The sequence below is a fragment of the Triticum urartu genome, chromosome 3A (genome assembly GCF_056163025.1).
Source record: "Triticum urartu cultivar PI428250 chromosome 3A, HENAU_Tu73, whole genome shotgun sequence".
Classification (NCBI taxonomy): Eukaryota; Viridiplantae; Streptophyta; class Magnoliopsida; order Poales; family Poaceae; genus Triticum; species Triticum urartu.
Window position 1 is genome coordinate 595688462 of NC_141875.1, and position 14109 is coordinate 595702570.

Here is a 14109-nt window from a genome sequence, read left to right on the forward strand (position 1 = left end):
ATGGGCACAGACACATACTTGTTGGATAAAGAACACCTTCCATTGAGGCTTGACTTTGAGGACAACACAGTTGTCATGGATGCTGAAGATCCCACATCAGTAGAGGCTCAAGAGAAGAGGGAGAAAGCAAAAGCTGAGAAGGCAGCCAAGATGCCAAGTGCTGAAGAGGCTTCACAAGTTTTCCTCAAGTCAAAGCAAGATCAACTTGAATATCTTATTCAAGACACTCTGAGGATTGAGAAAGGATTGGCCACCCTGACTCAGAATCAAGAGAGTCCTGATAGGATCATTGAGACAAAGTTCTATGATCTTGACTTGAAGGTGACAGAAATGCAAACAGCTGTTGAGAAGCTCCAGGAAGAAGCTGAAGAAAGGAAGGGGAAAGCTACCACTGACGCTCTTCAAAGAGTTCCTAGGGCACAAAGATTTGCAGCAGTGCCTGTGACAGACACAAGAGCTACTACGTCAGCACCTGCAGCACAGCTTCGGTAGCCCCTCCCGTTGCAATTCCACCAGCTCCAACAACTTCAACAGATGCATTCGTTCTAGGAGTCCTCTCCACACCACCTCCCGAAGATCAAGCCTAGAGAGCCGCATAGCACTATGCATTTTCGAGCTTTTTTGGTAACTTGTTGCCAAAGGGGGAGAAAGTGTATAGTTCATAGGCTTCGGGGAGAGAGAATTTGCTTCTTTTTATTTGCTACTTGTTTGATACTTATTTGCTTGCTTGCTTGGATGCTACTTTATGTGTGTGTGAGATACTTGTATGGTCATGTGTTTGATCATATCATACGTTAATTCTTGTGCTTGAATGATGATATTATTTATCTCTCATGTATGATCATTCACTTTGCCTTGGTGATGAGTGCATATTTCATTTACTATCATTTTGAGCGCTCCACCAAGATGTATGTGACATGGAAGAGTAACGCATGATCCTAATTGATTGTGCATTTACATTCAAAAGCAAATTTTAAATAATGCACAAATTTAGAGGGAGCTCTTGCTTATCACATACTTCTCAAAGCGACGATATATTTCACTCTTATTATCATTTGTCGAAGCTTTGATCTATATGTTGTCATCAATTACCAAAAAGGGGGAGATTGAAAGTGCAATTAATCCCTCAGTGGTTTTGGTAATTCTTAACAACATATAGCTCATTGAACTAATACTCTTTCAAGATGATCATTTCAGAAAGTTCAATGATTTGCATGGCATGGACTAGAGATGTGGACCCCTCAAAATGCTAAGGACACATATTGGCTCAAGCTCAAGACTCTACATTTTCATTTTAGTGATCCAAGATCACATTGAGTCCATAGGAAAACTCAATACTATTAAAAGGGGATGAGGTGTTGCTTAATGGCTTGCTTGCTCAAAATGCTTAGTGATATGCTCCAAAAGCCCTCAACCACTTTCTCATATCCGCATATGTCCCAAGCCAAAAGTCAAACTTGGCCCCACCGATTTGATCTATATGGCGCCACCGAGTTCATTTAACATAGCCATAGCCAGAAACCCTAATCAGTTCGGTCTCACCGATAGGGAGCTCGGTCTCACCGAGATGGGATTTCAAACTCTCTGTTTCCCTTCGTAACGTTTCGGTCTAACCGAGATGAGCGATCGGTCCCACCGAGTTCGCAATGCAAACTCTCTGTTTCCTTTTCGTAACGTTTCGGTCCCACCAAAATGAGTGATCGGTTCCACCGAGTTTGCCTGACCAACTCTCTGTTTGCCTATTACAGAAATCGGTCTCATCGAGTTCATGTGATTGGTCTCACCGAGATTACGTTATGCCCTAAGCCTAATGAAATCGGTCCCACCGAGTCAACATGTCGGTCCCACCGAAAATCCTAACGTTCACATTTTGAACTAAATCGATTTGAGCGAGTTTAACTATTCGGTCCCACCGAGTTTGGTAAAGTGTGTGTAATAGTTAGATTTTGTGTGGAGGATATATATATATACCCCTCCACCCTTCCTCCATTTGTGGAGAGAGCCATCAGAACGTGCCTACACTTCCAGCATTCATTTTTTGAGAGAGAACCACCTACTCATGTGTTGAGACCAAGATATTCCAATCCAACCACAAGAATCTTGATCTCTAGCCTTTCCCAAGTTGCTTTCCAGATCTGTGTGAGAGAGTTGAGTGTTGGGGAGACTATCATTTGAAGCACAAGAGCGAGGAGTTCATCATCAACACACCATCTATTACCTTTTGGAGAGTGGTGTCTCCTAGATTGGTTAGGTGTCACTCGGGAGCCTCTATCAAGATTGTGGAGTTGAACCAAGGAGTTTGTAAGGGCAAGGAGATCGCCTACTTCGTGAAGATCTACCCAAGTGAGGCAAGTCCTTCGTGGGTGATGGCCATGGTGGGATAGACAAGGTTGCTTCTTTGTGGACCCTTCGTGGGTGGAGCCCTCCGTGGACTCGCGCAACCATTACCCTTCGTGGGTTGAAGTCTCCATCAACGCGGATGTATGATAGCACCACCTATTGGAACCACGCCAAAAATCTCCGTGTCTACATTGTGTTTGCTCCCTCCAAACTCCTCCCCTTTACCTTCATATGCAATGATTTTACATTTCCGCTGCTATACTCTTAGATTTTCATGTGTAGGTTGATTGCTTGACTTGTGATAAGTTGCTAAAATCCGCCAAGACTTAAAATTGGGAAAGGGCTAGATTTTTATTTGGTCAAGTAGTCTAATAACCCCCTCTAGACATACTTTCGATCCTACAAAGGGGTTCCCCTCACATAGAGGAGAAAGTTATTGGTGGAAATGTGGATCTAGATCTCCTCTCTCTTTTCCCTCAAGAACTAGCAAGAATCATTGGAGTGATTGAGAGATAGGAACCTCGAAGAAGGTCAACAAGGGGGCGAAACACGAGCTCAAAAGATTAGAATCATTGGGGAAGAAGACCCCCTTTTATAGGCCTCCCCAAATCCAACCGTTATGTGCACTAGATGCACACAAGCGGTACTACCGCTTGGGAGGAAGTACCTGGAGTGTAGTGCACAGGAGAAGCATCCCGAGGCGGCAGTGCCGCCGGAGCGGTACTACCGCTCGCCCCAGCAGTACTACCGCTGAGGTTGCAGTATACAGGGAGAAGTGTACTACCGCCCCTTACAGATGCCCTACAACCGCGGAGAGGAAAATGAGTCGAGCGGCAATAAAATAGGCGGAAGTTGCAGTGATAGTGGCTGGCCGGTAGTACCGCTTAGAGCAGTACTACCGCTAGAGAGCAACAAAATACCTAAGCAAAATAGATGGATGCAGGAATGCCTGAACTGTCATAACTTCTGCAAAAGAGCTCCGTAATTGAGCAAACTCAAGCTTGTTGGACGGACGACAACAAATACTATCCAACAACGCCTGGTTATAGTAAGAAGTGGCAGAGGGAGTATGCCTAAGATATAGAGATGTGAAACCTCTATGAATGAAGAACCGACAAAAACTCCAACATCAAAAACATCACAGAAGATGCATATATGAACTCCGTTTTCAATGAACTTGAGCTTTTCACGACGATGACCATAAGCTCCAAAACTCACAAAGAGAAACAGCAAACAAGAACCAAGAAAGATGATGCAAGGATGCAATTGTTTGAGCTCTCTACGAACGATATGATCAAGCTACTAAATTGAGAGCCCCCCTTGATAGTACGGAAATCGATCCTATAACCCGGTCTCCCAACTACCACCATGAGACTGGTAAAATAGAAAACCTATCAAGGGCAAACCTTTGCCTTGCACATGGTCCACTTAAGCTAGATGATGATGATCTTGACTTTCTCAAGTTGTACCACCTTTCTTGATTGCGTTGGCTCGATGAAGACTAGTAGATTGCTCCCCCATACTCCACTATGGGTGAGCCACTCTTCGGAACATCTTCACAATGGACTGCAAGCTTTTAAGCATGATCTCTTCGTGATGCTCCACTTGAATTTGCACACTGCAATCTTGATGACGATCACCACATACCATGGGATCACTTGATCCCTCTCGATACATCTTGTACGCTTTGTATGTTGATCAACTTGATTCACTCTTTGACTTGGTCTTGATCAACCTTGTATCATGTCTTCTACATGACCAATCTTTGGATAGTTCCTTGAATAGCACTTTGGTCATCACATAAACTCCTTGAAACCAACACATGGACTTCAAGAAATGCCTATGGACAAATCCTTCAAATATAACTAAAGGCAACCATTAGTCCATAGAGATTGCATCAATTACCAAAACCAAACATGGGGCACCACATGTTCTTTCAACTATTATGTATCAATTGTACTCCATTCGTTCACAAATATAAGATGTTCCAACTTTTTTGTGATTCAGATGTATATAGACACGTTTTAATGTGTTTGTTCACTCATCTCAGTCCATACATAGTCTATATTCAAACATCCGGAACATCTTATTTGTGAACGGATGAAGTAGTTTTTAATGAGAAAAGAGCAATTTTGGCAAGGAAATGTTCCAACAGTGGACATTTATTTGTATTCAAGGACTTGCAAACTATGCAAAGACCTACATGAAACTATTTCACCAAACAAAAATTGTCACTCAATCAACTCTTCACCTCACTCCATATTTAATTTCTTTAACCAAATGAACACCAAAAACAAAACGGGCTCTCCTATGGGCGCGGCGTGCCGTCATGCTTTTTGGCGCTTGTTCTTCTCAAAACTGCAGCGGAATACGCAACACAGCAGGCTTCGTACGTTGCTTCATTCTTCTCAGCTACAACGGAAGCAGGGGTTATTCACCGTGGATCGTTATAAATCCTTATTACTGACAAGCACCAGCATTCAACACTGCCTGGTTGGGTCTCCTCTTCATGGAACAGGGCAAGCCGAAATGCCCCAGATATCCTTTGCGTACTGGTCGATGGTGCGGTCACTGCTGAATTTGCCGCTTCCAGCCGTGTTCAAGATAGACATCTTGATCCATTTCTTCTTGTCCCTGTCATGGTAACATGACTTAAAACATTCAGCAAATCCTTGACATGATATTTAGTTCTAGAATTCAAACAATCGACCCAATAGAAGGAATATTGTGTTTGTATCCTTACTTGTAGGCTTCATCAACCCGGGCCTGTGCATCAATGTAGCTTGGGAAGTCATAGCCAACAAGGAAGTAATCGCCACGCCCAAATCCAGTGTTCCCTTCAAGGGAATCAAGGAGAGGAGTGTAGTCGTAAGTGCCGAAGGCACCACTCCTGATAAACTGCTTGGCTTCTTCAAAGCGTGGGTCTGGTTTGAACTGTTCATAGTGTAACAAATAAGAAGTTAATAGCCCATCTGATAGTGAGAATATATACTGAATCAGTAGACTATCAACACCACAAACTAATTTAGCTATTTGCATGTAGCAATATTGCCTGTAACGTACTAACAGACAATCCACTGGAAGATATCTTACCAAGCCATTTTCTCTATCCTTCCTCAGACCAGCAACCTGATCCGCTTTGGCACCGAAAAGGAAGAAGTTGTCTTGCCCCACTTCTTCTCTAATTTCAACATTGGCTCCGTCGAGAGTTCCAATGATAACACAGCCATTCAGAGAGAACTTCATGTTACTTGTTCCACTTGCTTCCATGCCTGCAGTACTGATGTGCTGTGACAGTTCACTGCCAGGAATGAGCACTTCAGCGACTGATACATTGTAGTTTGGAATGAACACCACCTGGAGGAACAGGAACCTCGTATTAAATCATAAAACACAATCGAATGCTAAATTAATATTTCGAGTGAATTCCACTTTTTACCCCATATTTATACATTTGTGACACTAATTACCCCTTCCAGTGAAAATTCGTCTAGAATACCCCTTTTGAAATCTTTGGACCCTTGTTTTTTGATGCGTGTCCATCAGGTAAGGTGTGAGGTGACGCCCTGTATCCAAAAACATGTGGACGGCCACAAGGAGTGGAACAGATAGACAAGAGAAGCTTGGACAAGATCGCCAATGATGCCCTCAGATCCTTACAGTTTTTTTTACAAATCAATGACGCAACATGCCGATCCTATCGACCATAAACAAACAAAATGTAAAACTGGGGTAAAACCGTGTTAAAAGTCTCCAAAATCTGACATTTCGATAAAAGTTCCGCTAAATAGGGTAATATGTGTCACAAATGTACAACTACAAGGTAAAAAATGGAATTCACTCTAATATTTCAGTAATGTTCATTCCACAAGAATTATATATATTAGGATTAGATGACAATTGCCAAAGAAGAAGTGAATGCTGTACAGTCGATACCTTCAGATATTTGTTGACGTCAGCATCGTTGTTCACCACAGCACCAACATCATTTACCAATTTCACTATTCTTTTGGCGTTGGTGTATGTTGCAAATGCTTTCCCTCCTACCATGACAGTGCGCGGTGTAACCTTCTGCCTGTCTGCTGCGCTCATTTCCTAACATGATACATAAGCCTATTCAGGACCATAATACTGAATATTTTCCATCTAATGGAGACATGGTAAAGCTATAAGAATAGGGGCAATTCCAAGAAAGAAGCCAAACCTTTAACTTCTTGTATCTGTACACAGCTCCCAAAATGTTCATCAGCTGTCTCTTGTATTCGTGGATGCGTTTAATTTGTATATCGAAAAGGCTATTTGGGTCAATTGTAACACCAGTCACATCCAATACATGCTTGGCTAGGCGCTTTTTGCTGGCCAGCTTGGCTGCTGCCCACTCAGCATGTAGTTTTTCATCATCTGCGAACTATTAAAAAAATTCTGTTATACTGTGATAGTGTGATGGGCAATAACAAAAAGAGATGGAAGATTAGAAGCATGCACACATACTTTCCGAAGCCCGGTGAGAAGATCAAGGTTGCTTGTCCACTGATCTGTTTTTAGCCATTTAGTGACTATTTCACTCAACTCAGGGTTGCAAAAACGGAGCCATCTGCGGGGTGTAATTCCATTAGTTTTGTTCTGGAATTTCTTAGGCCAAATAGAGAGATAATCTGCAAACAGCTCTTCTTTCAAGATGTTGCTGTGCAACTCGGCCACTCCATTCACCTGTCAGAAGAATTTAGTACACTTCATTATGGTCTACCTCATATGATACAGAAAGGAAAATTGATGCTGGAGTAGAACAAGAAGTCAGAACAGACAGCTCCAGAACTAATTGAAGCGCCCATAAATTACATTTTAATAAAAAAATCTTAGCAAGTTAGCATAAAGAAACAAGTACAATAATGGGATTCCAAGCACCGCTTTCTCAGAGAATGAGTAAGATATAGTAGTAAATTGCAAAATACATAAATAAATAATCACGGTCCAGTAGGAGGATACTACAATGTCTTTATTATCTTAAAAAGGAAGACAATGTAAACCACGAGTATAGAGACAAAACTACTGTGAAAATATTAACTTAGTGGATTTTATTCATCATTACGAATTTCACAAACAGAAAAGCCATCTTGATCAAGATAATACTCGTTAAGCTTGTCATGGTCTAAAGTAACAGGCTGTAGAATATGAAAATGAAATAGCAGGATGTAGAATATGGCAATGAAATAAGAATACCGTATGCCCAGCCACAACACACAAATTCGCCATCCGCACTACTGGCTTCTCGGGATTGTTATCTAAAACCCTCATCGATTCGATCTTTCCCTCCATATCCTTGCGGGTGGAGATTACCATTTCTCTAAACTGCAAGCAAATGGCACAACTTTGTCATTTTGTGCCATAACTGTTGTGTACCGAAGGAGTAAATGCAGCTTGACAGTTACCCGCTTGTCAATTTCCTCAATAATTTCCATGTGACGTGGAAGCAATTTCCTCATTACAGCCTGTGACCATTTCTCAAGAGCTTCAGGAAGAACTGTATGATTGGTGTAAGCAACCGTCCTGGACCATGAGACATATTTGTAAGAAAATATGTAAAAGGTAATAATGCGAAGTTAATATTGGTGAAAATCTCACTTATTTGTGACATCCCACGCTTCATCCCAACCAAGTCCCTCCACGTCCATAAGCAACCTCATTAGCTCAGGGATGGCAAGAGTGGGGTGAGTGTCATTCATTTGAACAGCAACTTTGGAGGGGAACTCACTCCACTTCCCTGAAACTCTGTCAGATTTTCTTTCCTTGAATCTAAAAATAATATCCTGGAAAAAATTTATGCTTGTCAAACATTTATCACCGAGGATATTTTTTTAGATAAGACGAAATAAGACCACGTTGTAACTGAAAGGATACTTCAAATGTACTGGGACTGAAAAGTCTGGTCATGATAATAATAATAGTGGTACAAGTTTTCTTAACAAAACTTGATCTTGCATTTTTCTCATGCAAGATGGTGGAAATTTGATGCAGCGTGCAACAATACAAGGAGACTGTAAGAATTCTGTTGGAAGTAACATAATTTCTCAAACAAACATAAAAGCACAAACTGGACATAGGTGCAGCTTCCTATCATAGTAACCATTACAATTACCTGAAGTGATGCGCTGCAAAGGAAATACTGCTGCTTTAATCTCAGAAGCTTTCCTTCTTCTGTAGCATCACCAGGATAGAGAACAGCACATATCTACAGGATATAAAATATATTTTAAATCAAGTTAGCTAATTGTCAAATTCATAAATGAAGATATCAGAGCAAAAAGATACAATAGTTACTTCTTGTTTTGATATAGGCATTGATAACAGATAGCAGATAACAGATAACAGATAGGAAACACACATAATTTTCAACTTATCTTATATGGATTAACACCTCACTTATCAGTCAGAGCTAGAAAATCATATTAAAACTACTATAGATAACCTGTTAGCGTTATTTTTCATCGAGTTGTTTGGTGAGATGGTTAGTGCATGGAAATCTATAGAAAAACATGGTTATCACATAGGGCAGGTTATATTGGATGTGTTTCCTTTAAATAAAAGATAAAATTACTAGTTTTAGTATGTGATGCCATCGATCAGGACCAGTATTCACAAAGTGGAAGGCTCACTTGATTTAGTCTCGGCTAATGTATCCCATACGAGTAATTGAGTGACTCAGTTTAGGACTTGCATATCACCTGTTGTGCCCTCGAGTGAAGTTGAGCAGCTGACTCATACTGGCCATCATTGAACTGAAATAAGTTGAAATCCTCAGCAGTTGCTTTTGCATCCCAAAGGCGAAGACTGATTGCATTTTTTGTCTTGTACCCAGGAATTGGCACATCATAGGCTAAAGCACTCAGAACTTCTCCTCCGGTCCATTTCCGCCTATCACATGATAAAGCAAACAAATGTATCAATTAGAGGGACACAAAAAGGCCTTGGCATAAACACCAATAAAATGAATAAATAGTGAGTCTGTGATAGTGGATCCAGTCTAATGTACAAGAACTCTGATTAAAGCATCACCAAATCTAGTTTTCTGGATCCAGTCTGATGTACAAGAAGTCTGATTAAAGCATCACCAAATCTAGTTTTTTTTATCCAGTCTGATGTACAACAACTCTGTTTAAAGCATCGCCAAATGTAGTTTCTTGCATGAACATTCATTCATACACGCTCAAATTTTTTGGACCAACAAAAATACATATTCAAAACATCTGATCAAACAAGCATGGACTACAGAAAAATCATAGATCTGTAAATTAAAACACGGAAAAGAAATGCAGTTAAAGAAGCATCATACTATCGTTTTGAATTTAGAAGGCATCACGTCATAAAAAACTCCATCTCAAGCTATTAATCAATATTTTATCACAATAGCACTTGTCCAGGTGTCCATCTATGGCTTACTTTCCATCTGGCGAAATCTCGACATGGCCGAAAAATCTGATTGGGTATACAACGTCATGCCTGACAATCTCCCATGGGCTAAACTTCTGAAAAAATATTAAACAGCAAAGCTATTATCGAGATCTAGATAAAAAAAGGTTTGTGAAGAATGTCACGAGCATATAGAAATAGTACATCAAGCCAATCTTCAGCGATTTCTTCTTGGCCCTCCTGGGCAATGCGCTGCTTGAACAGGCCATATCGGTAACGAAGGCCATAGCCCCAAGAAGGCAAGTTCAGTGTAGCCATTGAATCCAAAAAGCAAGATGCAAGCCTGCCAAGGCCACCATTTCCCAGAGCCGCATCTCTCTCCTGAGTTCAACAACAATTCACACCATCAATTTCTGTTGACAAGAGGCTCCAGACGTTTCAATCAAATCTTACCGTTCTCTTGTATAAAACTTACGGTTTCATATCCAAAATAGTACAGCGATTATCTCATACTATAAAACATTTTTGCTTGGTTAAATAATGGATCACAATTACCCGCAAAAATAAAATAAAATAATGGATCAGAAAAAATCTAAGCCAGCCAACCAGAAACCTGAACCGATTCTACAAAGGCCAAACAAAACTTAGTAGTACTGCTTCAATTGGACAATGTCACAGTCAAACAAAGCACTAATTAAATAATATCAGTATATCACCCCCAAGAGTACGAAAATAAATAGCCATAATTAAACGAAGCACACTCTAATTTAGGACGAGAGGCACTTGGATCGCTCACCTGTCCGGCGATGGCCTCGAGCTCGTAGCCGAACTTCTTCAGGGCGTCAGCGTAGGCGCCGGTGATGCCGAGGTTTCCGACGGCGTTGGTGAGCGCGCGGCCCTGCAGGTACTCCATGGACAGGTAGTAGGTCTGCTTGGGATCCGTCTTGTGGAAATGCAGGTACGTGTCGTTCCATCTCTGCACAAACGTACACAAAAACACAGATCACATTCACATCCCGGCGACGACAGACGTGAGAAGCGAGCGGCTCTTAGGAGAGGACGGGTGGCGCGTGCGCACCTGGAGGAGGTGGTCGCGGACGCTCTCGGCGGTGGCGTAGAAGGCCTGCTCGGGGCCGAAGGCGAGCGGCGAAAAGTGGGGGCTGTACTGTGCATGATAGGAGATGTTGCCGGCGATGGCGGAGGGTTCCTGCGCCGCCGGGCTGGCCGCCGGCTTCACCTTGTCCGCCGCGCTCATCGTGGGGTGGGGAATTGCGGTGTGTCTGTGCGAGGTGGTGAGTTCGGGGCGGGCACCGAATGGGAACGGTGAACTGTGGAGGCCGGGGGGCTCCCTTTTGTAGTGGGGGTGGAGAGAGCAAACGGATCCGAGAAATTTGGGCGAGACACAGAGGATTTTTTTTTTTTAGTTTAGAGTAAGTGGTAGAGGGCCAAAAGAAGGAGAAAATGAAGGGCGCCTCAGCTGTTTTCTGGGCTCCCCTTTGACAGTTTCTTCGGCTCTTGTTTTGCGAGATGATTTTCATTTTTGTTGTGAAATAGTGGGTTTTATTCGAGTGGGACGTTTTGGTGACCCGGCTCCATGGAGCCCGAAATTTTTGAAAAAAATTAAAATTCAAACTTTCCGGTTTAGAAAAACTGAAAAATATATGCAAGTATACAAGGATGAAATGTATACATGCGTAAAAATTCAGGATGAAATACCTTGAAATGTGACCTGTAAAAAAACAAATTCATGGACTTTGAAGATTGATAATATTATGTGCTGAAAAACCCCTTGCACAACCCTCATTTCAACGTATTTCGTCCTCAAAATTTACACACATGTACATTATGCCTTCATGTATAACTGTATTTTTTCAGAATTTTCTAAAATGTTAAAATATGAATTTTGCAAATGGAGGCCTCCATGGAGGTCGGCCTTCAAAAGCAATTTTCAGTTTTATTCCTCAATAATAGATGTCATGCAAGTTCTTATTATAAGCACGTATGACTCTATAAGTATTACATGCCTACATTATATTGATGAATTGTAGCTATTGTGTATCGCTCTAGGTTGTGACTGTTATATGATGAACGTCATCCAACATAAATATCCATCACTGATCCAATGCCTACGCTTTGTTTATATTGATCTTTGCTAAGTTACTACGATTGTTGCTGCTGTGACAATCACTACAAAGTTGTTACTGTTACTATGACCGTTACTATTTCTACTGTTACCACTGCTATCAAACTATCATACTACTGTGCCACTAAGACTTTGCTGCAGATATTTAGTTCTTCAAGTGTGGTTGAATTGCAATTCAACTCCTAAGCTCGTAAATATTCTTTGGCTCCCCTTGCATCGAATCAATAATTTTGGGTGAAATACTACCCTCAAAGACTGTCACGATCCCCTATACTACATAGGAATGACTACCCCTAGCCCCGCCATATATAGATGGCAGGGCTAGGGTTTACACGCGAGCTCATCTGATCTTGCCTTGCTGCCATCTTGGCTTGCATGCCAAGATGGTCCCTGAGCTCTATTTGGGCCTCAGGGCTCCCTCCTATCGTCGGGCTTCATCAAGCCATCCAACCCGCATGGGCTCCGTGGTAGGCCTGCTACTAGTCTTCCCCTCCACGGGTCACCCTCGGTGTATTGCACCATCATTTACCCAGGTTTAGGCCACCGTGGAGGTGTAATACCTACGTCATGTTGTGTTCTTGCTATTTGATGTGTATGATCTTTTATAGCATGATGAACTAGCTCTATCTCTTTGCCTCTAAGTACTATGCGTTCTAGATATGATCTAGCTAGTCTTCTGTCATTCAAGGTTTCGATGCCTATAGATGGCCTCGGTCCTCTGATACGTCTCCAACGTATCTATAATTTTTGATTGTTCCATGCTACTATAGTATCAATCTTGGATGTTTTATATACACTTACAAGCAATTATATATCGTTTTTTGGGACTAACCTATTAACTTAGTGCCCAGTGCCAGTTGTTGTTTTTTTGCTTGTTTTTGGTTTTTAAGAATATCGGTACCAAACGAAGTCCAAATGCCATAAAACTTTTTGGAGATTTTTTTCTGGACATAAGAGACCCTGGAAGCTTTGGGAGGGGGCGAGAAGATGGAGCAGTGGCCCACGAGGTACCAGGGCGCGCCTAGGGGGTAGGGCGCGTCCTGCTGGCTTGTGGGGCCCATGTAGCTCCATTTGACCTAACTCCGCCCCTATAAATTCTCTAAGATAGGGAAACCAACAGAGGAGTCCATGGAATACTTTTTCAGCCGTCGGAAGTTCCTGTTCTCGAGATATCCCATCTGGAGGCCTTTTTCGGCACTCTGCCGGAGGGGGATTCGATCACGGAGGGGATCTACATCATCCTTGTTGCCTTTCCGATGATGCGTGAGTAGTTTACCACAAACCTACAGGTCCATAGTTAGTAGCTAGATGACTTCTTTCTATTTGATCTTCAATACAATGTTCTCCTCGATGTTCTTGGAGTTCTATCCGATGTAATCACTTTTTGTAGTGTGTTTATTGGGATATGATGAATTGTGAGTTTATGATCATATCTATCCATGAATATTATTTGAGTTTTCTCTGAAATCTTTTATGCATGATTATTATAGCTTCTTCTATCTATTTGGTTTGGCCAACTAGATTGATTTATCTTGCAATGGGAGAGGTGCTTTGTAATGAGTTCGATCTTGCGGTGCTCAATCCCAGTGATAGAAGGGTCCATGACACATATGTATCGTTGCTATTAAGGGTAAAAAGATGGGGTTTATTCATACGTGAGTTTATCTTATCTACATCATGTCATCTTGCTTAAGGTGTTACTCCATTCTTTATGAACTTAATACTCTAGATGCATGTTGGATAGCGGTCGATGTGTGGAGTAATAGTAGTAGATGCAGGCATGAGTCCGTCTACTTGTCTCGGACGTGATGCCTATATATGATCATTGCCTTGGATATCGTCATAATTATTTTCTTTTCTATCAATTGCCCAACAGTAATTTGTTTACCCATCGTATGCTATTTTCAAGAGAGAAGACTCTAGTGAAAACTATGGCCCCCTGGTCTATCTTTTATCATACATTAAAACAAAAATACCTTGCTACATTTTTACTTTATTTATTTTATTTTGTATTTTTGTCCGATCTATCTGTCAAACACCATACAATTTAATCTTGCTCATAACCGTTGAGGGATTGACAACCCCTTGTTCGCGTTGGGTTGCAAGGATTTGTTGTTTGTGTGCAGGTGCTGCTAACGAGGTGTTGCTTGGTTCTCCTACTGGATTGATAACCTTGGTTCTTAACTGAGGGAAATACTTATCTCTATTATACTGTATCA

General features: G+C 41.6%; 1 protein-coding gene across 1 annotated transcript; it reads right to left on the reverse strand.

The window, feature by feature from the left end:
- Nucleotides 1-4339: 4339 nt before the first annotated feature.
- Nucleotides 4340-11077, reverse strand: LOC125548828 (alpha-glucan phosphorylase, H isozyme-like). The gene is made up of 15 exons (XM_048712364.2): nt 10826-11077; nt 10544-10723; nt 9952-10128; nt 9778-9863; nt 9063-9252; nt 8477-8569; nt 7963-8147; nt 7770-7887; nt 7561-7689; nt 6832-7050; nt 6545-6748; nt 6277-6435; nt 5434-5697; nt 5084-5274; nt 4340-4974 (listed from the first exon to the last, which is right to left on the reverse strand). Exons 1-15 carry the CDS (start codon nt 11000-11002, stop codon nt 4848-4850), a joined length of 2499 nt encoding a protein of 832 aa, XP_048568321.2. The 5' UTR covers nt 11003-11077; the 3' UTR covers nt 4340-4847.
- Between the last annotated feature and the right edge of the window lie 3032 nt (nt 11078-14109).

Coding starts and splice junctions, on each gene's coding strand:
- LOC125548828 (XM_048712364.2), bottom strand. CDS start 11,002: ATGAGCGCGGCGGACAAGGTGAAGCCGGCGGCCAGCCCGGCGGCGCAG. Junction 9,864..9,951: donor TCGCTGAAGATTGGCTTGAT/GTACTATTTCTA, acceptor ATATTTTTTCAG/AAGTTTAGCCCATGGGAGAT. Junction 6,436..6,544: donor ACAGATACAAGAAGTTAAAG/GTTTGGCTTCTT, acceptor GTATCATGTTAG/GAAATGAGCGCAGCAGACAG.